This window comes from Antrostomus carolinensis, unplaced genomic scaffold, assembly GCF_000700745.2.
Source record: "Antrostomus carolinensis isolate BGI_N321 unplaced genomic scaffold, ASM70074v2 scaffold3800, whole genome shotgun sequence".
Taxonomy (NCBI): Eukaryota; Metazoa; Chordata; class Aves; order Caprimulgiformes; family Caprimulgidae; genus Antrostomus; species Antrostomus carolinensis.
The window spans coordinates 126,100-151,006 of record NW_010289074.1 but is presented as its reverse complement, the minus strand read 5'-3'; the positions used below and the strand labels follow the sequence as shown (position 1 = coordinate 151,006).

Here is a 24,907-nt window from a genome sequence, read left to right as displayed (position 1 = left end):
TGAAGAAAAATAAATACATTATAGAAAAATAGGACACGGTTTTATGACATATCAAATCAATCTACTGAAGTATCTGTGTGTTCATGATTCTTACCAAGATGTGCTTTGGATACAGCTAAAAAAATGGCTTATTGCAAACAAAAATTAGTTTGCTAAAAGCTGACAATCTGAAAAGCAATATATTCTTCACCAACTGTAATAGTAGGGAACTTCATTTATATTGGACACTACTGGAAAAAGTCAGTAGGCACACGAGAGAGATCCAGAAAGCCCAAGAGAATTTAGGCACACTCTATAATTTGCTTTCAGGTTTGAATTAGCTCAGTTCAGGCTTGACTGACAAAACCTTATCTGAAGTACGTGACAAGGAAACACAGTTTCTCCTCTGAAGACTCTCAAAAACAATTCTCTTTATCCCTTTGGCCCAGAAGTATGAAAGGACAATGCCAGTCTGTTCTATAAATTTCCAGATGTATTCATAGTTGACAGATAATATTCTTCAAAAATTTATGGAGCATTCTCACCAACCCAGAAGTTGGACACAAGGCACCTCCACACACCCTACTCCAGCAAACAGCAGCAGTGACAGGACCATCACTGGGACTGTCACCTTTAAACCCTCTGTAGATAAACCACCAGCCCTGGTACCAGAGGAATCACAACCCTTCCAGAACAGTCACACTTCCCCCCCGCCTTCCTCACAATTTGTGACTCTTTATTCAAAAGCTACAACAGTGAATGAGAAAGGTAAATACAGAAAGCTAACAGATCAGACATCTGCCAGAAGGCTCAGTGTGGCAGTGTAAACAGCTTTGTAGATAACTCCAGCTTCTAACACTATTATTCAGACTTGTACTTTCTGAAGGTGTAACACCAGCATGAAACTCATCAGCAGATATGCATTTGTGGGCTCGTGTCCTATTTTGTGATGGAGATGACCAGCCTGAGAATGGAGCTAATTCTAACTTGTACTCTGCCAATGCAACCTGCTATTTTCAATTCTGGAGAGTGGTTTGTTATGAGAGTATATCTTTTTAATGAATGCATCAATGTAATTTTATTGCAGTAGCACTTAAATTTTCCAGACAAGGACGAAGGCGTTATCATACTTGGCACTGTTCAGTGGCCAGAGCCCTTCTCCAAAGGGATCACAATCTAAGGTGGAAGAAAAAACCACAACCCAAGGAAACACTCACACTCCTGGAGGGTTTGGGACTTTGCAGAATAACATCTTTATCCAGGGACACAAAAATTTTCTCAGTGACAGAGCTTAAAAGTCAGTTTTACCAGTCTCCACTTACAATACTTGTTTTGTGAAATATACACAGCTTGAACAATGTAAACAGACCAACCAGCTTCACTTCTGGCTCATATGCACAAGGAAAATGAAATATTTACTTTGCAATATGCTCATAGAACTACATTTCTAACAGAAACATGGGCTGCCTGCGGCATTTTATAGTGCACAGTTAATCCACATGCTGCAAAAGTTAACATGACTGGACACTTAACCAAAAAATAAGTATCAGCTGAATTCAGCTCTGGCTGTTTCTTGCTTAAGCTGGAAAGTTGCAAACCCCTCAAGCTTCATTCTGGGTATTGATCAGCCTGGACCCTTCAAGCCCCTGCCTGGGAATGGGTTTCATCACTTAACATAGAATTTCAGCAGCTCTACAGACTCAGATAAATCTGTACATCCAAATTCTTTCACTATAAATCTTCACCAAGTTGTCAGAAGCTAAATAACAAAGGTGTTGTCTGACACTACAAGTGCAAAGGAATTGGGTACAAAACATCATCTTCCACCCACTTTCAATTCCTTAAGCTTACCAGGCCAGATCCACAGCACTGTAAATCAAGGAAGGGTTTTAACTATACTGATTTACACCATATTAGTATCTAAGGAAGCAATACTTCAGAGAGAGGGAAACAGAATTTATTTCTGAACTACTTCCTAAAATGTAAGTTGATACACTTTGTTTCTCAGCAGAAAAGAAATCTAATTTAGCAAACACTGATGTATGGTCACTGCACAGTTCAAATGGAACAAATATCAAACCACAGACACTGACTTGCTCTCAGCAGTCCCATCTATTGCTGATATGTGACTGTCTCCTCCATAATGCAGTAGTTTTTGGTACTGTCATTTTCTTTACTTATTGTTGCTTAGGCACAAATGTTTCTATTTTGTGTTGTTCTAGTCTATTCAATGACAGATAAACATAAAAACATTTCCCCCAGAAAGCTGAAATCATATCCTGCAGACACACAAACACATCCTGTCCTGGTCTAAAACACTAGGGCCACATCCTGCTCATACCTCAGTAACTTCTCCATTTTTTCTGTTTTCATTACTGTCCAGAGTCATCCACACTCATTGCATAAAGTTCTTCAAGCCAAGTCACTAGACCCCAGCTCAAGAAACAGCACTCAAATGCTGACACACCCTGAGCACGTTTGGAGGCTGGGATGAGTAGAGCAGAGCTCAAGGATGAAGACACAGTTACAGCAGCCAACCTCAGCACTGAAGTGTCCCAGCTTTCTTTGAGGGGTGCTGCATGTGAGACCACACAAGACTCACTGACCTCCTCACATAACTGAGTACACACCACAGCACATCAGCACCTCGTGGCCCTACTGAACACTCCCTTACGCATGAACAGGCACAAACCCTGTTCTGAAGAGGCCACAGAACAGGGAGCGTCAGGAATCGGTTGTGAAATGTTCACAGCCAGCTCCTTCACACAGGTCTCTTCACAACCTTATTCCCAAAAAAGAACATACTAAAAACTCACACCTTCTATGGAACAGTTCATTTTTAAGAACTTTTTTTAACCACTATTTGATCTCCCATCTAAATAGGAAAAAAAAGATTCATTTTCCTCATGTTTACTGTTTTGAATCACTTGTCAGCAGCTAATTGTGCTTCCTTACATAGCAGTCTTATAACCCATTACAGACCATCACAACCAGTAAGTAGTTTAGCCATAGGCTAGCTTTGCCTCTCTTCTTCACACAATTTAAGCGAACAAACAGGGGAAGTACCTTCACACTTCATAAATCTAAGCCTTGTTTCCCTAAGCATTCACCTTTTCATAGTTTTAACTTAACCTACAGTCTTATATCAAAGCCTTTTGGGTAATAAATAATGCAGAGACATTCCATTAACTATAACTTTAATCAAAAGCCAGTGGATCCAAGCACATCATCAAGAGAATGATTTACATCTCAGATAGCCAGTGCCTTTTTCTCTCTGAACACACAGAGCGATAAACTGAAGAATGAGAGAGCAAAAGAACATGTTTTTTATCTGAATCTAGCTCATGCCATTACTGACAAGTCCAGAAAGAATTATAACATCCACCTCAAATCAAAAGCAGTATGTGATTTTGATGGCACAAAACTGTGATACTGCAAATCAAACTTATCATTCCCCAAACCAACATAGTCACCTCCCTGTTCTCTGGAGAGAGACATTCCTTCTCTCCCATTCCAACAACCTTTCACTCCCACTGTCATCACTTTCCATCCCTTTCAATGCTGCCCAGGCTTTTAGGCTGTTATTGCAGAGATCTGTTACATTCAGGCATTGTTCCAACCTTAGCATAACAATTCAATTTTAAGGGCTTCCCAAGTAGAAAGCAGGAACAGAAAAGATGACAGTGAAGATTCTGTAAATATATTTAGTTTTTCCCACATGTGCCCTCCCTGGCTCTTCCCAATCACAAATTTTGTCTTGGAAGGTTCTGCAAATTTCCTACAGATGTTTGGGATTTCCAGTCACATTACTGACCTTGGAGTTCCCCAGCAAAAGCTCCAATCAAACCACCTTACATGTAACTGGAAACTGCAAATACTTGTACAGAAGAGCAAAGGTAAGTCTGGAACTTCCAGCTGTCATTGCACCATCCTCACACATTGCCACACTGCTCTGTGATCATGCAACACTTTCAACATACCTTAGAAATGACATTGCAGACTAGGAAATCCTGGACAGAAGCATTGTAGCTCTGAATTTCCTTAACATCTGCCCCAGATCCACCCTGTTACTACTTTAGACCATAGCATTTTCTCTTATCTACACTGGACTCAAAGAACAGTTTATTCTTCCCCAGCCATCTCCTGCTGAGACAGGTGATTTTCAACCTGCAGCTCATAATGCCTGTGGGCATCTGTGAAAGGCAAAAAAGGAAAGTGGCCTCACACCTATTCTTTTAAATTCTCTAGAAATGCAATTAGCACCTACATAGAAATAAAGGCACCTAACACTAGGAATGTTGAGGTCAGATTAGAAAATGTTAGAAAGCACTATTATAGAATAAATGAACCTAACCTGTTCAATGCTTCCTTGTTCAATGATGTTTCTGAACCCTCAGTGAGGTTCTGGACTCTCCCCAGCTCTTCTGTATCTGTCCTGAAGTGAAAAGTCACAAACTGGACAGAGTGCTGCAGCTAAACCAAAGCTTGAGTTGAACTCTACCTCATTCATATGATTGAGATGTCAACTGTCACCCCCACTAGTACGTTCCCTTCTCTACACCAAGCTAACCTTCTCCTTTGAAGAAAATATTTTCTGCTTTACTGTACTTTGGTTTTATATGATTGAACTGTGAAAGGGCACATACATCATGGCAAGGTCACAGGAGCTCTGACATGCTGTAGAGAAAAAAAGGAAAACATCCAATTTCAGGTAACATCAAAAGCCATTGCAGGACAAAACTTGAAATCACAAGAACATGACACTGCACATATGCCCTGTCTTACAGCTGCACTGCAGTCCCCTGACATGCTGAGAGGCCAGAGACTTCAGCTGCTGGAAAGTAATGCCTCATTTGGTTAAGCTAGAGATTGCCTCAAAACACGAGTCATAACAGCAGCTGCCAGATTCTCCCTGGAGGCTGAAGTCCTCTGTCCTTAACAGAGGGAGAGTAGCATGGCATGCTGACCTGACACAGGCTGTCCCCTGCCTGTGTGCTTCATCCCTACCCTGGAATCAGAAAGGACTTCAGTCCTTAAGACCTTCATCAGATTTTTTTTGTTTTCCCCAATAAAGAGATTGCTATCAAAGGGAGGGGACACAATCATGGTACCTGTTGTGCAGCTGGTAAGAACTTAAGCTGTTCTGTAGTGAACACCACAACATACACTCCTGTTGGGTTATCAAAGAGACATTACAGTGTCATGCTGGCTTTCCCCAGGTGCACACTGTATCTTTCTCAATCACTCCTGCAGATTTATATCCCATTTTACCATCTATAAAGCATACAATCTAAACAGAACCAAAGCAAGCTAGGAAACAGGACAAGTGCTCAGGAGTAAAGACTTGCACAGAGTGAGGGGAAAGGGAGATGGATTCCCTCCTACATCACTGTTAGAAGAGGAAGCAGGAGGGCTTAAGGACTAATCACTGTCAGAAGAGGAAGCAGGAGGGCTTAAGGACTAATAATACAACATATTAAATAATACTTTGGAGTTATTTTAATAAGCATCTAGAAAATCCCTGGTAACACTTTCTTTTTAATATAAGCAGTACCAAAGTAAATCTTAGAGAAGTCTTTGTTCATCAAACCACATTACTGAATATATATTTTCCTGACTTCAGCAGTGATCTTAAATATTGTATTTTATCTGCACTAACTCAAGTTAGCTAGTTGGAGAGACACAGGCATGTATCCTGCTTCATACACCACCTCATCCAATATCCAGTAGATAGCAATGGACACAGCATTAGAAAACATTTCAAACGTTCATAACAAAACTCTGCTTGGCCAATACCGATGAGGAATTTAAATTACTAAATTACTAATTACTCCACAACACAGAATGCCTCAGTATCTTTTCACCAAATCTCAGTTTTCACCATCTTCCATGAAAACACAGTGACAAAGACCACATTGATTGCTTCATCTGGAAGGCTCCCGAAACATGCACGCGTCGAACACAGCAGTGAAATGGGCTCTGCTTGTTTCGACTGCAGCACAAAAGATGAGATTGTTTCCACGCTCTACTGACCTACCGAGATTGTGTTTAGCCAAGCAGAGTTTGTTGATGCAAGGAACGTACACAGAAAGAAAGAAAACCCTGAACCTTTTAACAATGAGCAAAGCATAGGAATCTTGTCAGCAAGGCCAAGTGTACTACAGCTCACCCTGCTTTAAGCCAAGTTGAGCTTTATCAGCGATAGCTACTGGTGAAGATTTGACACACTGGCATCTCTTTGTACTTGCTTGAAACCAGAGTAGAGAATTCAAGAATAAGATGCCTCATGTAAACCGAAGACCTATGTTTCTTCCCACTCTATCCCGTACAATAAACATCATGTAAATCTAAAGGCTGTGGTATGGCTACACAAAGCATTTGCAGTTAGTACTGAACACGAAGAACCAGGAACATCTCATCCCCCCTACACCTCCAGGCTGTGCTTCCTCTGCAAAAGGATGATGATAATATTCCCCCCTAATCCTGTGGGGAACTGAGGTAATTTTTCAATTCCTCAAATCTGAAAGAGAAGCACCTGGAAAAGAAGCTGCACTTATAAAACACACCAAGTTCAACTGCTGAGCTTCACTTAGACAGAAGTCTTTCACCGAGGCCATTCACAGTGATTACAGGATGATCTGGAGCATATGTGGAGCCAGACTAACAAGTCTGGCCTGTAACTCGTGCTAGGCTACTGCAACCAAAGTCTCATGGAATCAGTCAACAGACAATATCAACAAGACCTACATCCAGAGCTGCAACCAAGCTGCTGAGCCTGCAATGGAACAGTCTTTGCTAGCAGTAGGGGAGCCCAGAACACCATCCCCAACTGCAGCCTGAACATGCCACAGTGGTAACACAGCTGGACCCGAACAGGATTGAGGCTGGCATCTCCAGAGCACCGTGCCTCATGGAAATAGCAGCACTGTCAACGCCAGGAGGAGAATCTCTCACACTTTTCTGCACTACATAGTGTGAACATGCCTGCTGACTGCAAATTCCTGCCAGAGACAAGCCCGGTTACAGAGGATCCTCACTCTTCTGTCCCTCCCATCAGCATTCTTTAACACGAGCTGACCACCCTATCTAGGACAAGCAGAAAAAACCTGGTGACTTCCTTCAGAGGTGACAAGAGGGAAAAAAACCCCACAACCACCTTATGAGGTAGCAGGCAGTAGTCTGGCACTAATGATGCACTCAGAGCTGTCTGCAAGGGTGAGACTCTTTCATCTGTCCAGTACATATATCCAGACACGTTCAGGATTCACACATCTGCTACAGAGCCCAACACCCACTGCTGTAAGCTCTCCCTAGGCAGGCCACACCAGCCAATTTAGCTTGTGCTGTTCTGCTGTACCCTGTTCCAACTACACCCATGTCTGTCCTGTAACAAAAGCGAGGAGCAGTATTTTATTTCATGTCTGTTGTTTGCATTAGAATGAAGGACATTCATTCTTCCATTGAAATTCACAAGTTACTTATCTTAATGGGGCTTTAAGGAACTTTGGCTGAAACGGCTCATGCATTAAAATCTTGAAAACTCCAAACAAAGACTCCAAGCTGAATACTCTAAGAAAAGACAAGAGCTTTAAACACTTTAAAAACAAATTAAGCAGCCACAGCTGGCTATGATTTAAACATACTCCCAGGTTTCTGCCTCCAAGTTGCTTCTAAGAGAAGCAGATCCATTTCCTACTGCTGATGCCTTATATTTTAAGTCTTGCCCCTGTCACTGCAGAAGGGTGTTACTCACAGCAGCTTCAGATTCAGTTGAACTTACAGTGCATTGGCCATCCCACAGGAATTGTTCACACACACATAGTTTACCCCACCCCAAGTGCAAGGCGATGTGACTTGGCTGAGACACTAATGAAAAAGCTTTCAAAGCCTCACACACCCTATCAAGGTTCAGCTACCAGGCAACTCTCAGCTCATCTGATTTTTACAGGGCAGTGGCAGAAAGCTGTCTGTACGTATTGAATGAAGCCTGAAGGTCAAGAAATTAAGAACAAGGCTTTGCAAGCCTCATGAAAAGAGGCTGTAGTATCTTTCATCACAAATTACAATTCTAACCAGCTCGCTGACAGCCAGCGGCTTCGTCCCCAACTCGCTGCGATGCCATGACGTTGCCAAGCACAGTTGCTAGGCAAAGGCACACATGCAACAGCAAAACAGCAGCTTCATTACAGGGCAGCCTTAAAAAAAGAAAAGGGAAGAAAAAAAATCCCTTGATTTTATATCTACATAGAAGTTTCTTTGAATGCTAAACAACTAGTTAATAGAGTTTGGCAATATCGCAGACAAACTAGCTTTCTACTGGTTTCATCAAGTCACAATTTATTTCCTTCACAACATTCACGTCTTCGCTATTCGGCAACATCAATTGTTTGGGGTTTTCTGATGAATATTGGGCACTGCAGGAAATCAAGGAGAGTGGGGTCTGGAAGAGGCAGCAGGAGACACAAGGGAAGAGAAGCAATATCCCCACACCAAAGCAAGCAGGTGTGACTGTTCTTAGCAATGAGCCTTACACACACTATTTGGATCCAAATTTTGGCCCAGTGCCTCTTATCAACAGGGTTCTGAGATGATGAGTACAACAGTAATGTTTTAAGCAAAGCCAGAGGCTGCAGGTGTTTCCATATATCTCCAGGACATGGAACGTGGCCTCTTCTCTCTAGCACTAGACACAGGAACAGAGACACTCATCCATCTGCTTGAAATCAAGTGTTTTATCTAGATGACACAGTATTAGCCACCTCCAAGACCAGAAGTATGGAATGCTTCTTAAACAGCAATAATTGAAGACTCAGAATAAAGGTTAGAGCCATGATAAGTCATTAATACAAAGAGCAGACAAATGAACAAGCATTTGTAGAAATAGTAAGTTATGGGGTCTATCTTTGCCTGACAGGCTGCTCACAACTTACCTGCAACAGATTTTAGCCAGAATATTCTAGAGTACATTACCCAGATCCACTTGAAAGTGGAGTTTATCCTTGTAACACCTGCTGGAATAAGGAGAAGAAAGTTTCTGTGCTAGGAAGAGGGAGATTCATGACATCACCAGGCAATACTTCTGCCACACAACACTATGACCTTCACACCCTAAACAAGCCTAAATTGGGTCTCCTAATGCTTGCAACAATTCCATCCCTCACCAGCAGCCACTCATTAACAATCTAAAGAACAGTAATTATCTGCAAAAGTTGACAGGTGCATAATTCCTGATGAAACTGGGAATCCTGTGCAGACCATCCATTAGTTCAAATCATTTGCTGAGCAGTCATCCTGACACTCAGCCAGAATGGCCTCTTCAAGGGATGCAATTTTCTCCCTTCAAAACTTTCTCTTTCAAAACCATCTCTTAATCAATTTTGACTGCTCCCTTAGCACCATGACTCTTCTACATAACCATCGTCAGCATAATAATAATACCAAGCACTTAGATAGCTATTTCCATCTTCAAAGCACTTCACAAGCATTAACCAATTAATGCACATTCTTCCCATGCTGTCTCTAGTGTAACAGCCTCACTGGGTTTTCCTGGTGCCTTCCCTTCATGGTTTTTCAGTTACCCCAATATCCTTTCATTGAACCCCACTGTCAGTCTCTTTCTGAAGTGTTTATGCACCTGATTTTGAGTGAGTCAAAGTGTTGCATCCTACTCTGGTAACAGGAGGATGGCTTTACAACACGCCATGCAAATTTGCACATGTTTTTTTTAATCTGAAACCAAGAGTTAACCTAAGAAAAATATGGTTTAACACATGGTTAAGGCACTAAGCAGGAACTTGGGAAGCCTCTGTTTGAACCTGGACTCATGGGAAGGTGTCAAAGATTAGGAGACTCCTTTGCACAGGATTTCACAAAGCCAAAATGTCACCTCAGGACCACAAGTCCATTTTCAAGAGGAACTTAAGTGGATCAGGTTTACAAACAGTTTTTTATAACCTAAGAACTGCAGACAGATGCCTCGTAGCCTTTACAAATGCACCTGAGTTTTGCAGCTAACATATCCTCTTATAAAACCCCACTGGGCAAGTATACACTTATTTAGGCATCTAAACATCCTTGCAAATCTTGCCCCAGGAGTCTAAGCCTCAATGAAAATGTTCAGAATGATTCAAAGGCTTCTTAAAATTTTATTCTTATTTTCTCTCTGATTCTGTAAAATGAACACAATGAAGATTTCATTTTTCCCCACTGTCAGTCCAGACATCCATAAAAATGCCACAGGGCAGGTATGGTTCTCTGCTATATCTGTGATTCCTGCTATGCAAATCTCATGAATCTCAGATTTTTGTCTCCCACAAGTCTGGTTTCACTAAACCTGGCAGTTCACCTCAACCCACAAGTGAAATGAAAACTCAAAAAAGGGAAGTTAATTTGATAAAAACATTTGTACAAACCCCTGCAAACAAACCCCACTCATAAACAGCATTTTGACTCAGTCTCATTTATAAGGTGCTAATTATCTCCAAAACAAATTTCTCAATTTGTATTTCAATTATTTTCCAGTAAAATAATATTTGCATTTAAACAGCTTATCAATTGTGTTCAAACACAAACTCATTTTCCTCTCAGGTGTTAGGACTCTTATTACCAAAAAAATGTAAAAAGGTGAAATAAAGTTCAAGGTGAAATCCATCTCACAAATCACAGTGAAGGCCTAATTTAAAGATTTCCTCACAATACACTTCCATTATTAGTCTCTATTCCCCCCGTTACCAAATCCATGTCATCATGAAAAGACTTACAAGTACCTGCAATTTCATTTGCCATTATTAGTTATGAAGCTGTGTGTCCATCTATAAAGTTCAATGTTCCCTCAAGGCCAGCGAGAATGGAACTTTTCCTGAGAGAGATTTTTGACTTAGCTACAAATCTCATCTCACCAATAATTTAGAAGACCTCAGTCCTTGAAATTCTCACAATATTAACAATTTCATCGTTACACTGATAGAGACTGACAGCTTAAAGAGAATAAGACAGTGGATATAGATTCTTCTTTAGAATTAACTCTGCTCTAAGCTCAGGAGTTGCAAGTGTTTTTTTTTCCCCTGCCCACCATGTTTCAATTACTAGTTTATGTCTTTAAACATCAATAATCTATTTATATTTTCATGTATGTATAACTACATGGAAAGCACAGAGGCTACACAAATTTACTATATACTCTTGGTTGGTAGTTGCAGGGAGCCACCATCCCTTTTTAGCACCTAAGGTTCAAGACAGAAAGGAGAAGTTCTATAGAGGACAACACAGAAAAACTGACTTCAAATATTCAGCTAATGCCATAACCAGCAAGCCAGCTGTCACCAGTGACCAGAATCTTATACTTTCAGATATATTTAAAAAAAAAAAATCCTGAGTAAGCAGACACTCCACTTATTAAAAGCTCTTCACTCTTCTACCACAATTCTCATTTCCCCACACTCTCTATAGAGAAAGGTATCATGTATTTACAAGTGCTTTGAGATCCTCCAACAAAACACTCTGCCAGGCATTTGTATTATAACAGCTTGCACTTGTATTATCATATTTGAATTACAAAAAGAGGCAAACAGGCAATTTCTCCTGGGAACTTTGTTGGGACATAAATCCCATTTTTCACCTGATTCTGTTAACAGCACTTTCACATTCGCTTGCTTTAAGTATTGCTGCACTTGATATTTATAGCCCAATGCCTACTTGTCACCTTGAGCAATCAATGAAAGTCACCAGAAGTTGACAGTACATTGAAAAGTTAACAATTCACTTCATCAAATTGGACAAAAAGATAGCCACATGCCCTAAACAATAAATAGCTACAAAAGGTTGCTAACAGCTTTTCTGTAGAAAAAGTGAAACATTTCAATTACATTGAAATTTTCAGTCCTCTTACACATGAATTTCATGTATACAACAGCAAAAACTAGATTTTTCCACAGAAAACTATCATCTCTGTTCTAACAAGAAATGTCCCTTTGTCCAAACATAATCTTGGCAACTGATGGATGCTCTGAAACTACAAAACCAGACTTATTTTTATCTTGTTCTGATCCAATTTAGAAAAGTTAGCATGCTAGGTACCAATCTGCCACAAACTGTACACAAATATTCCCACGAGCTGCAGTGGATCAATCTATTGTATGCAAAATCCAAGTCATTTCCACACAGTTTCTGTACCCTGTGACCCCCATCTACATATAACTAACAAAACCTCAGAAGTTATTTCCATTGCCATTACCATTATATTGTAGTACCTTATTTTTCTTTCACCTCCTCCATTCATTTAAAACCTAATTTTCCCCATTAGACATATTCTATTTAATCTTAGTTTTCAATCCTAAAAGCAGATCAATACCTTTCTTCTTCAATCTACATAGCTCTCAATCAAAGAGTTAACAAGGGGTGAACTGAATCGACTTTTAGGTTCAAATTGGGTATTTTTCATAAGAAGTCTCATTTGCTAACTGCACTCATGGAAAAGGAGGGGGAAAAACTCCCCATAATAGCCTTCAGTATTAGATTCCTAGGCAAAAAAGGTCATAATTTGTTTTCTAATTTAAGAGACTTTCACAGCACTTTACAGGAACAAATGACAGACTCTCACATAAAACGTTATTTTCTGAAGTACTTGAAATCCAGTGGGATAAACTCTCTCCTCAGTAGACAACCTCTTTCAGTTCAAACCAATTCAGCTGATTATGAAGAGGTGGCACCAGCACAGGCCTTGCAGGTTGTCTTTCATACCTTCCATCCTTCCAAGGTAAGGAAACCAGCACTGTATGTGCCACTGAAAGAAGATACCTTGGTCTGAGAGACACCCATGTCAAGGTACTGGATGATCTACCTTCAAAACTTAAGACCTTCACTCAAAAAGCCCCAATGGTTTGACTGTGCTTTAGTCCCAGCCCTTAAGCAAGATACTATCTGCAGTGTGGAGACCATCCCACACTGTTTCCTCAGCATGTGAGCACCTGACAGGCTTTTTTTTTTTTTTAAATGTATTTTCATTAAAACTCTCTCCCAAAGTACAGAAATTCCAATACAGTTATTTTACCATCCTTTGAAGAGCTACAGGACTTGCACCACACCACAGCCTGCAGAAAGAGACCAGGAGTCCTCAGAAAAGAGAGTCACCCTGCAGAGTGGTCAGCATGCAAGGGACAGATCTTTCCTGCCCTCAGAGGTTGTGTATTAAACCCAACTTTAGAAAGAAATCCCCAGCGCCATCAGGGACAAACTCCCTATCCTTCAAATGCTTATTATTTCAGTGAATGGACATTGTTTTAATATTAACAGACAGAGTCCTTCTCCAAGTGGTGCTTAACTTTAACGACAACATCCCAGGATGGCTGCTGACAGATGTCCAGTGTCCACAATCAGTGCCTAACCTTTCTCTAATGGAGACAAAACAACAATAGAGGGATATAAACAATATGCTGCATGATGCAAGTAGCATCTTTAAAAGAGGTATAGGCTTCAGAAAAGCACCAGGCTTCATTATCCTTCTGAAGAAGATTTCCTTCCTTCTGGGAGGAAATGTATTTTTCTTGATATTATTATTCAATGTATCAAACAGGGAAAAGAACATTGAATTGTGCCTTTGTTACAGAAGAAATGAGTTTCCATTTTCCGCACCTCCAACTTGGCTTTAACTGCTCACCAGTGTCAGATCAAGTGTCTTATCTAACAAAGGACCAGATCCTCCTTTGCCCTGCAGCAATGGGAAGAGGGAAGAATCCTGCTGACAATAATGGAGTTACAGAAACATGAAGGAGGCAGGACTGGGGAACAGAACGAGACCTGGTACATCCTTACATTTTCAAAATGCAGAAGAGACCAGCTTTTCTGCAAGATACTTAAATTGCCAGCTAGCATCACTCACTTCAGCTAGATCAGAGAAAGAGTCCTCCTTACAGGCAGCCGGATCTCAAGAGCTTGGGAACACACACAGGTAACAAAAGTAGAGCAAGGGGAGAGCGGAAACTACACGTAAGCAACTACACAACAGCACATCATTCCCCACTGTAAAGTTCTTCAGCAAATTTTCTGTCAATAAAAAGCCAACTCAGACATTAATGAAATCCACTCATCCTGCTCTTTCAGGCCATAAGCTCCACAAGCAATCACAGAATCACAGAATGTTGGGGATTGGAAGGGACCTCAAAAGATCTAGTCCAATCCCTCTGCCAAAGCAGGAACCTAAATGAAATTACACAGGAAGGCATCCATAGGTGACATAGATGCCATTAAAAAAAAGCATTTAAAACTCTGCTTTCACTAGTTAACAAAAAAAGCTAAATTGATGATAAACAACAGGCACCATAATTAGGAAACAAGTTCTCTATTTGATCTCTGCCATCCTGGAGACATTCATCTTCAGAACACATTAGATAGTATGATTCCAGTCTATAGACAAGAAGCTGAAGCTCACACAATTCAAGCAACTGCTTCAAAGCCAAAGAGAGTCTGTGGCAGGTTAAGATCTGAAGGTCCAGACCACCCTTTCCATCAATACCCTGCTTCTGCTAAAGACCGGTACCCAGTTCTCTGATGTTTTATGCAAAATTCTTAATCAGCTACAAGTCTCCCACCTTCCCATCTATATGGGAGTACACTAGGCTTTTAAAAGTTGTGCTGAAGTCTTTTGATAAAAGGTACAAAAGTGGATATAAACATAAAAACTGTACAGGTGACACAGCGCAAATTACAGGAGGTGCCAAGCAACCTGTGTGAATCCTCGCTGGAACAGAAACTGCATTTTATTATAGCTCTGACTTTTTTGCCACAAATACTTCTCGAAGTTCAGTAGCAGACAGACAACTTTCACCTCCGAATGTCATTCACAGTTAATCCCAAATTGTACATGAAATGGTTGAATTCGCTCCATGCAATCAAGGGAGAGAACCAAGAGCAGAAAACTTGTGTAGCTAATCAACCTCGTGCAATTTGTGTCTGCTGAAAGCTTTTCACAAACATCCCAAGATCTCTCTGCAGAATAAATCTGTGAATCATTTTAGAATTTTGCAAATTTCACTTATCCCCAATTTTACAGATAGAGAAGAGAAACAGAATGACTAAAACTCACACCCTCAAGGATCTGGAAGTGCCAACAGCCATGGAAAACAGCAAGAACTGGCCTTCAGTGACTTCTGCAAGTCAAGGGTGTGCAAATAAGAGGAGAGCACTGAACCAGAAAATCCCCAGTTGTGGTTAATTCTCTAGCTGTGATTAACTCATCCTGTGTCTATTTCAATACTTCTTGCACCTTCTCACACAACTGGCTCTGGGCACAGCCAGGGCCAGGATTATCAGGCTGTGGGTGAAGTGGCCGGTTGGTTCACATCCCACTGAACTGACAACTGGGAAGCAGCTCAATTCTTTACACTGAAAGAAATGCAGGTGGCTGAAACCCAAATAAAGCCATTTCATTAGGACAGAACACTTAACACTCTAGAGAGCTAATGCAAGCCAGAGGCCAAAAGAACCTATCCTCTTTGTTGTTTTTTTTTTTAAGTGTTATGGATAAAGACACCTTTATTTTATATTCATTGTTGTTTTATCTGCCTTGAAATGGGAACTGCAGACATTTTGATAAATGGATTGAGAAATCATTCTGTTTCAGTGTAACTATTGCAGAATACCTTCATACCCACTAGCAGATACAGCTCAGACCTCATCTGCAGAGAGAACGTATCTCAAAAACATCTCTCAGAAGCGACAGCATGGCACTTCTGGGCTGTTCAGCACACAACAACACACAGGAGTGAGAAGACCTGGGGTCTGTTTCTAGCTCTGCTAGCAACCTGCTGCATGACCTTGGGCAAACCTTTCTGCACCTGGCTCTGCCTCCCACCCTCCCTGCACTTATGTCAAAATATCTTCGGGCACAGACTGATTCTGCCCAGTGCCTTCTCCCAGGGCTAATAACAAAGCAGGAGCAGCAATGCCTCCTTACATGGAAGGAAAGAAAAGAAAATTTGCCAGCAGGATATAGGATGCTGTTAATTTCCTTCTGGTTACAGATGGAGAGAAAGAGCTGCCTTCCGAGGTCACCAAGAATTACTAAGAAGGAAGTCAAAATACCAGTGAGGGTTGAGGTACCAGCTTTTATGAGAACTTGGCTGCAGCTCCAGCCTGTAAGTCCTGCAGAGCAGCACTCTTATCAAGGCCAGACAGATGTACGTACAAGTATAAAGCTGTTTTCTGGTGACACTGGTTGCCTTTCTCATGTGTTGTCCTTAGACAAACCTGGCTTAAGCAGCAGACTTCCAGCAGGGTGGGCTGAAAGCCCCTCTGTGTTATCATCTCCAGTTATCTTCACAATTCTTCAACACTCAAGAATTACACCCCACGCTTGCTGACAGACTGCACGCTCTTCCAGGCAAGGGCCGCCTCCAACTGTACATTTACAGCACACTAAACACATAAGGATCACTGCTCATGAAGCCACTGAGCATCCCACACTACAAATACACTAATACCACACATTGCACAGGCATTTCTTCATGTCCCCTTTCCTTCAACTCTCTAAATACCTCCTTCCCCTAAACCTAGACCATCAGTTCATTTTCAAGTAGATTTTTGCAGCTAATAATGTGGGGTTTTTTTTTAATTACTCCCCTATCACACATCTTCCTCACAACCATATCTGCCTCACGCCTCACAGTTGCAAGACCCTTCTCCTCTTCCAGTTAAAGCCACAGATCACCAGATCTCCCTATTCCATGATTATTTTGACCTCTTGGAAGTTACCAGCACCAGTAGGACTCTGACAGAGTCCCCAGTTCTCTTTCCATCCAGCAGACAACAGTTGTGTGCACACAAAAACCAGGCAGTTAGTTTATTGCTACAGTGGTGATGCCTGTACCTGGTAAGGACAGAAAATCACTGCAACCATTACTGCAAGGGACTGAATCAGCAAATGCACTTGACACTGGGAAGAAAGAATGAACGTCACACCACTAACTCAAGTCACATTTAAAAAGGGGGGAAAACCCACCCCAAAAAACTCCCTTCCACTTTCATGTAAGGGAGGTATAAAAAGAAAAGCACATACAAGCTCCCTGCAGCATACCCTACTGTCTCCATTCTGGCTGGCTGTGTCCATGGCAGCAGCAAAGAGACTGAAACAGAGTTAATTTGATTTCTTTAATCAATGGGATTTTCCCAATTACACATTAACCACTATCAGATCAGTCTGCCACTACATAGCATGGCAGAAGCACATATATTTTGCAGATTACTGCACTGCATCATGTTTATTGCAAGCAAAGCACATTGATTTCCATAATTGCACTGTACTTCCCTCCTCCAGAAACACTGTGTAAACACAGGAACTGTGGGTGCTACTATCACTTTTTCTTTAAATCTCTGGATCTTGATTTCTTTGACAGCAATGCAAGTGTCTACTGCTCACAGTGGGCACCTGCACACCACAGGAGGCCTCAGAAATAACCTTCTAGTTCCACTGAAAGCACCTCCCAACAAGTAGCTTCATGTTCCTTTGCAGAGAATTAAGAAACAAGACAGGAAAAGTGATCTTGTGTTTAAAGCTGAGACTGACATGTTTGCAGCTCTGCCACAAATTCCCCTAATGACCTTGTGCAAGTGACTCAGTAAAGCAAGATGCTTTCCACCCAAGAGGCAGGTCCTGGGGGCAGGAGTGGGGCAGCCCCCAGGGTGGGTCAGGCTGCACAGGGCAGAGGTTCCTCCCTTCTCTCTCTACCCTTGGGCCCAGAGAGAAACTAAAGGCTGGAATACTCTGGATTTACAACTGGCACAGGTTAAAAGAGAGCTTTATTAGGAAAGCCCTTTAATTCCATGTTTGCCTCTACTCTGAAACAGGCTGTTGGATAGTATCACACAAGCCTCATTGGTTGGACTTATGCACTGCAATATCTAGGTGACAAGTATTAACTGCACATATTAGAGTTCTCAATAAATATATTTTTAAGGGAAACATTTCAATGATCTGCAATATACAGACTTCATTAAAATACTGAGACAGACCATAAACCCCAGTTAACATGCAGGATTGATGAGGTCATCTCTGTTCCTATGGCCAGTCTTTTCAGGTGGAGCAAAAAACTTACCTGGTTTTAAATCCCTTTAAAGCCTGATGTTGTTAACCTTCCAATCATTCATCTGCACCCACAGCAACTGCATTTGGATATTAGAGCCAACACACATGATTACACTGCCTCTGACATTTTTAGCTACAGTATATGTCAAACAGACAACCCAATGCTGGACTTACCAAGTCAAGTAGTACAGAATCTTTGTTACTCAATTTCTTTTTTGTAGTCCTTAAAGTCTCATCTCCCTCTTTCCATTTGAATTTTCTATACTTTCTGCTGGACAAAAAGCTAATTCACATCTAGGCCTTATAGAAATATGGAGGATAGGAGAAGTATCATTTAAAATCCACTCAGCTAAACACAGCTTTGTTATAATTTCACTAAAGTCTACGAAAAGTTACTCCAGCCCGATGTCTCAAGGTACTTCTGATAAAAATGGAGTAAGACTTTTCTTGTAATACTAAGGGCAGAGACATCTATTGCTGGACAGAGACAGGGCAGAGACATCTTTCTGCTGGACAAAAAGCTAATTCACATCTAGGCCTTATAGAAATATGGAGGATAGGAGAAGTATCATTTAAAATCCACTCAGCTAAACACAGCTTTGTTATAATTTGTTATAATTTCACTAAAGTCTACGAAAAGTTACTCCAGCCCGATGTCTCAAGGTACTTCTGATAAAAATGGAGTAAGACTTTTCTTGTAATACTAAGGGCAGAGACATCTATTGCAGCTTTCTACCCAAAATCTTTATACCAGCTATACCTGTACAACACACCTCTTAAGTACGTGACACAGTGAAAGATCAAAAGGTTATCTGCACAGTCCTAACAAAAAACTCAAGTCCAAAGGAGAACTATACATCCTTTCCATCTCCAAAGAGGGTCTCACTATTAGAAAACCAGCTCAGAGCTTAGCTGCATCTGATGGAAGCAGCTCAGAGATGAGACTCACCCTTCAGCCCACTTCCCCAAGTGCTTCATTGCTATGGTTGGATGTTACACAATCAGTGTTATGGAGGTTACGCTGCCTGACCTTCCTCCAAACCCATCTAACCCTCAACATTATCATAACAATTTCCTCTGGTCAAGATCCATGCCAAATTTAAGTAAGAGCTGGAGAGGACATCAGCAGAAGCATAAGCACAGCTGGGAAATTTGGCATTTCAAACAACTGGCTTCTCAGGAACCACAGCAAAGCAACAAGCACCACAAAGTCATTCAGCAGTTGCAGATTCCTGGAGCACAGGTAGAAGCGGTTAACAGCAAACTAGGGGGTAGGAGGGGGGAAGATTTATTCTTCACTTGTCCCTGAGAGTAGATGAATAAGGCAGTCACTTCTGCATAGGAAAATGTATTATCTATAGCAGGGACACTACAAATGATCTCCTGATAAACAGCTCAACTACATTCTGAGACCTAAACCATCTTGGCAAAAAGCACATCCACTGACATCGATGGCAGATTGCCTGGATCACGTTCCTGTGCCCATTTTGACATGCGCCTTCTTTTGACAGAAACTCCTCGACAACTGGAAAGCAGCCACCAAGGATCAGTTGAACAGACATCCACCTCTGCACCACTGCAGGCTGGCTCAGCTGGGAACCATCAACCAGCTGAATACAAAATTTCCCTAGGAAGTATCTGACATGCCAGAGACTGAGCTCAGTGGCAAGGAAAGCTTGAGCTTAGATGTTCCTCAGCAGCACTGAGAGGCCATGACAAAAAAAAAATATCAGTGACAAGCAACAAACAAATGTACAGCACAGGAGTGGCTCCCATATCCCAAGTGATGAACTCAATCAATAAAAGGAATGAGAAGACAAGAGTGAATTTGCTTGCCTACTGTGCCACAGCATGAATCGTGACCAAAACATCCAAGGCTTGAAGTAGAGTCCTAGTTACTGCACACCAGTCTTCCTAGCAAGGGCTGCTCCTCCCTGGCCATGGGCACATACCTCCACAGAGGAAAGGATGCTGAATTTAGATGTTCTTCACTGAGAACTCATAAGTGTGCACACCAGTGTGAAGAGGTAAGAAAGTACATTCGCTAGACTCCAGCCAAACCTGAGGGCCACATATACAGGCACAGAGAGAGGGAAGGATTGGGCCCTATTCCCATCCACCTGAGGATTACCTGTTATCTCACTATGAAGTGCTGAACACCCATAGACTAGATCACATACCCCCTCTCCCAGTCACAAGGGCAAGGAGGCAGGTACAGCAACGTGATGCCTTCTGTGTTTCCAGCCTCTCCAAGGACCAAGAAGCCAGTCTGATCTCAAGCAAGAGAGCTGCACCCTCTAAATGTTTTCCATAAATTATTCCTCTCCAGTAACAAAAGGCAAGAGCAAGACATGAATGAGTGTGTGGGAATCATTCATTCCATTTAGCACTGATGTCCCAACTGCTTCAGTGATAGTAGAACTCAGATCAAAGCAATATGCCATAAAATACTGTCATTTCATCATATGCCACAATCAAATATAATCAGGCTGGTGACTATTCACTTCCCTCCCTCCTACAAAAAATTGTATGTGAGTTAATAACTCACACTCTTACCCCTTAAAGAGTACACTCAAATCACTGAGTATTTCACACTGAAATTCCTTCCCTGGCAGAGTAAGTGTCCCTGAATCACTCTTAATCCTGTGTAGATTTAAGACAACAGAACAAAATAAAAGGACGATTTACAACGTAAATTTGTACACATACATCAAAATTCATAAACAGCTTCCTGCTGCCAAAAACTATTTTCTATCAAGGAAAAGGAAAATTACAGTGGGTTAAATTGATTAGACCATGTTTCAAGCCAGTGCATCTTTCCACAACCCAGTACAAAACAAGATGCTGACTAGTAAAGCACAGGGTGTAAATAATGGTGTCAAAACCCCCTTTAAAATGGACCTTCAAAAGAAATTGCACATCTATATCCATCCACACCTGGCCAATATGTACCCCAAATGCACCTTCTAGCACCAATGCATAGCTAATTGCCCAGAAAGGAACACTATTCCTGTTCCCACCTGTTTTGACAATCAAGAAATACAATTTTAGAACAATCAGACACTATTTGTGATGGGCCACGCACAGATCACAACAAACTCGCAGCCAAAAGACAAACTGAGTGTCCTCTGCAAATCTTAAAGTCAAATCATTACTCTTAAAACTAAAAGGGGAAACTATACAACCCATTTCCTCTCCCCTCCACCCCACACAAACACAATAAACTTCAGCACATCACAACACACCCCCTTCCCTACAGCTCTGCCAGTTCTTTGCACGAACAGAAGCTGCAGCACCTTCTCTTCAGACACAGCAGCATCTGAAGAAAGCACCTGCATTAGGTCTTTTTTTATTATTATTGGGCAACAGGACAACTGAGATAGCCCAGCTGATGTGATGTGAGCAGGATTTCTCTCCCTTTTTATTTTTAAAACAGCCAGAACTACTAACTGATGATAGCTTTACATATACAGCTCTACTGCCACACTATGGGTACTCTCGGTTATTACCACCTACACCAACCCCAGGAACAGGCGAGGTTAGAACTGAAGTCTCTTAGGAGCTCTGATTCTATAGACATTCATTATTTGCTCAGCGAAGGTACTAGAAATCCCAGCCCAGATTAAACTTTTTGGGATTAGACCCTAAAACCACCCTGGACTCTGCAAAGGGTAGAGGGGCATTTTGCTCTGTACACATTCAATATTTAGCAGTAAGCCACTGATTTCAAAGTAACTATCTTGCTTTCACAAAAAGAGCATGACTAGGATTGCAGAATTTGTTAAAAAAGAAGAGCTAGGAAAGAGGAGATATTGACCAATGCCTCTAACTCTGATGCAAATAAAAATTATCTGAGGTCTAACAAGCTTTTGCAGATGATCTGCTCACAAAGAAAAACAACATGGAACACAAACCTCTGGGTGAAGGATCCAGAACAGACAGCACTCTAAATGCAGACGAGAAGGGAGCTAGGGGCCTGAGAAGGAAGGATTCTATCCTGAACAAGCCAGTACAGAGAAAAGCCTGGAAAATCTAGTGTAAATAAGCTACAGATAGCTTAGAAGGAAACAGCTAAATCCCTGCTACAGTAAATCATATTTAGGTATGTCTCCATTGGTCTACTTTTATCAGAAAAGCACAACAGAAGCTGCTGGAATTTATTTCTCTTGTGTACAGGCTAGTGTTCCTGCTACAGAAAGGAAAAATATGAATCAAAATAAATATTCATCTTTAATTAGGACTTGTAGGTTGTTTGGTTTTATACTCTTTCCTAATACTTCCAGTCAGCAAAACTCTTCAGGTCCACTGCAAGAGTACTTAGGAGGAGTAGTCAATACTTATTCTGGATCTTCTTAGAGGAAATCTGCCCTACATAATAAAATCAGTGTTGCATTCCAGATAGCAAAGTTTACAAAACAAAAAAACCAAAACAACCACAAAACCCAAGAAGGTTTGATACACATCAACACAGAAACAAACATTCCTCTAAGCCCAAGATACAGCAGACAAGACAAACGTTTCTTAGAAGCTCTTGGAAATCGGGGCACTGCACAGTGTTAAAAGAAGACACTGCCAAACACTCAGCTCTCCCACTCTTCCCCCTCCTACACACACATAAGGACAGTCCCTAAATATTTGCTGTTAACACCAGAAATAAACTTCAGTCCTCAGATTTGCTTTTGCTACAAGGGCAGTTGCAGAAACTAAGGAGGAGACATAAGCAAACTCCCCACAAATTCAACTCTTTTACAATCCTTCCAGTAATAAACATGTATTTCACAAAAAACATGATGCTGAAGCCAAAAAAGCTCATATATAAGATACAATCAACTTGAAAGGCAGAAGGAGCAAGACAAAAGTGCTTCCATTTTCATGCAAGGCATCCTAGATCTATTTTATCAGCCATGGGCAAACACTGGGGTAGTGAAAGAATGAATTGAGATGCAAGGGAAAGGCAGGGGGGGAAACTGTGATGGCATTTTTCACAGTCATCTTGCACATCATACAGCAACTGTGCACAAATTATTTGACCCACCAGAGAAGGGGAACAAGATCGAATAAATCCACCTTTCCTTATGCCATCGCTTAAAATTGTTGCTCCCAAAGGATACAGAAGAAAACTATCTTGTACAAAAGCTCTGAAGAAAATATAGTCCCTTATTGAACACTACTGGGAAGCATGTGCATATACACACAGTGTCATCAGTGTCCCCCTCCTCCCCCCAAAGAGGATTAACAGAGGTCCTTTGATCTAAGGAGAAGGAAGAAAAATGCTCCTAAAGTTGCCAGTTTTCTCCATTACACTTACCAGTCACCGAGACCGCCAGCAGCCCCACGGAGAGCAGCAGCACCCGGCTCCAGGAGCTCACCTCCACCGTCATGAGAGCAAAGATCCCCAATTTTCCCCAGTTCCTTCCAAAGCCACAACTGCATCCCGGCTTGTCCCATCCCAAGGAAGGTTGCATGTCAAAGGGCAGCAGGAACGGGGCGTGCTGGGGGTTGGTGGTGGTTGTTGGGTTTTTCCCCTCTTTTTCTTCTCCTTTGTGATTGGGATAGTCCTCAGCTCGGCTGGATGAAGAGGAGAAAGGAAAGAGAGGGGGGAAAAAAAAGCAGGTCAGGCTTGTGATTTTTATTTTTTCAGCCCAGAAAAAAAAAAATCCCACCGCATGGAAGGCTCTGAGCTTCTGCAGCTGGAATGAACCAAGTGTGGCAGCAGCTCGGGGAGAGGAGAGGCAAGGAAAGGAGAGGAGGGCTGGCTCGTCCCTCCCGGTGGCTGTCTCAGAGCCAGCTCCTCGGCATTAGCAGCACACACTCCCCAGGGATTTATACTTTTTATTAGCCAGTTGATTAATCTTTCCCATATCTTTGTTCTTTCCACTAAATGCTGGGGAGGGGAGAGGGCAGGGGTGGTGTGGCAAGGGGCTGCTGTGCATAGACCTGCCTCACTTTTGCCTCCCTAACCCAGCACAATCCTCCCACCAGCCTCCACAAACCACAAATTATGCTTTAAGATATTTTCCACACATACACACACACACTACGTGTTTCTTGTAGAGGAATAAGTCCACAGCCCCCCCATTTTGCATGGAGCACAGCATAGTATGCATACGTACACACACACCCCGCATCTCTGCTATTAAGACATCTGCCAGAGCAATGCAGCCTCCTCCCAGAGCATCCCCACCCCTTCTCCATCCCTCTGTAAACAACTTGATGATATTGATACAATTTTTTTAAATTTTTTTTTTTTATGATGAAGCAAATTGTGTTATAAACACAAGAGTGATCACAAAAGAGCCACCCCCCTTCCGTCCCCCCCAGTCTGTGACTTGGATCCCAGGAATGGGGCAATACCCTGACACTGGTAGGACTGGTTCAGAAGGGATTCTGGAGGCTGTGCCCCCTCCACCAAGAGACACACTTGGCTGTAGTGTTGCTGCCCATTCGCAGAGCTGGTGAGAGTGGTATTTCTCCTCCTCCACCACCAGTCCCCCCCTTTTTTCTTTTTTAAAGCTTTATTAGTACATATGTCCCTGTAGCTGCACATAATATGGGAGAAAAAATCCAATCCGTTAAAGTCACATTCAGAAACTTAATTATCTTGGTAGCAATGCTCCAATCTATGGACAAGAAAAAACTCGAACGTGACACAAAGCTTAAAAATGAAGATACACCCTCGAATATCCTCCCCGGCAAGAACCTACTTCTGCTTCCCTTTGGATTGGCACAAGGAGCGGCCCCTCTCCCTCTCTGCCCACCCGGCATCCCCCTCTCCAGCCCTATTCCCCCTTTTCCCCCTCCCTTTCCTCTCCTCCGCCCCTCGCTCCCCCCGGAGGAGGGAGACGCGGACCC

At 41.9% G+C, this 24,907-nt stretch overlaps 1 protein-coding gene across 1 annotated transcript in view; it reads right to left on the bottom strand.

Moving 5' to 3' along the window:
- The window catches only part of LOC104525642 (CUB and sushi domain-containing protein 2), a 291,143-nt gene extending 267,623 nt beyond the window's left edge, over nucleotides 1-23,520 (bottom strand). Inside the window, 1 exon segment of the mRNA XM_010168859.2 lies at nucleotides 23,364-23,520. Coding sequence (XP_010167161.2) covers nucleotides 23,364-23,520 — 157 coding nt within the window.
- Nucleotides 23,521-24,907: the final 1,387 nt, after the last annotated feature.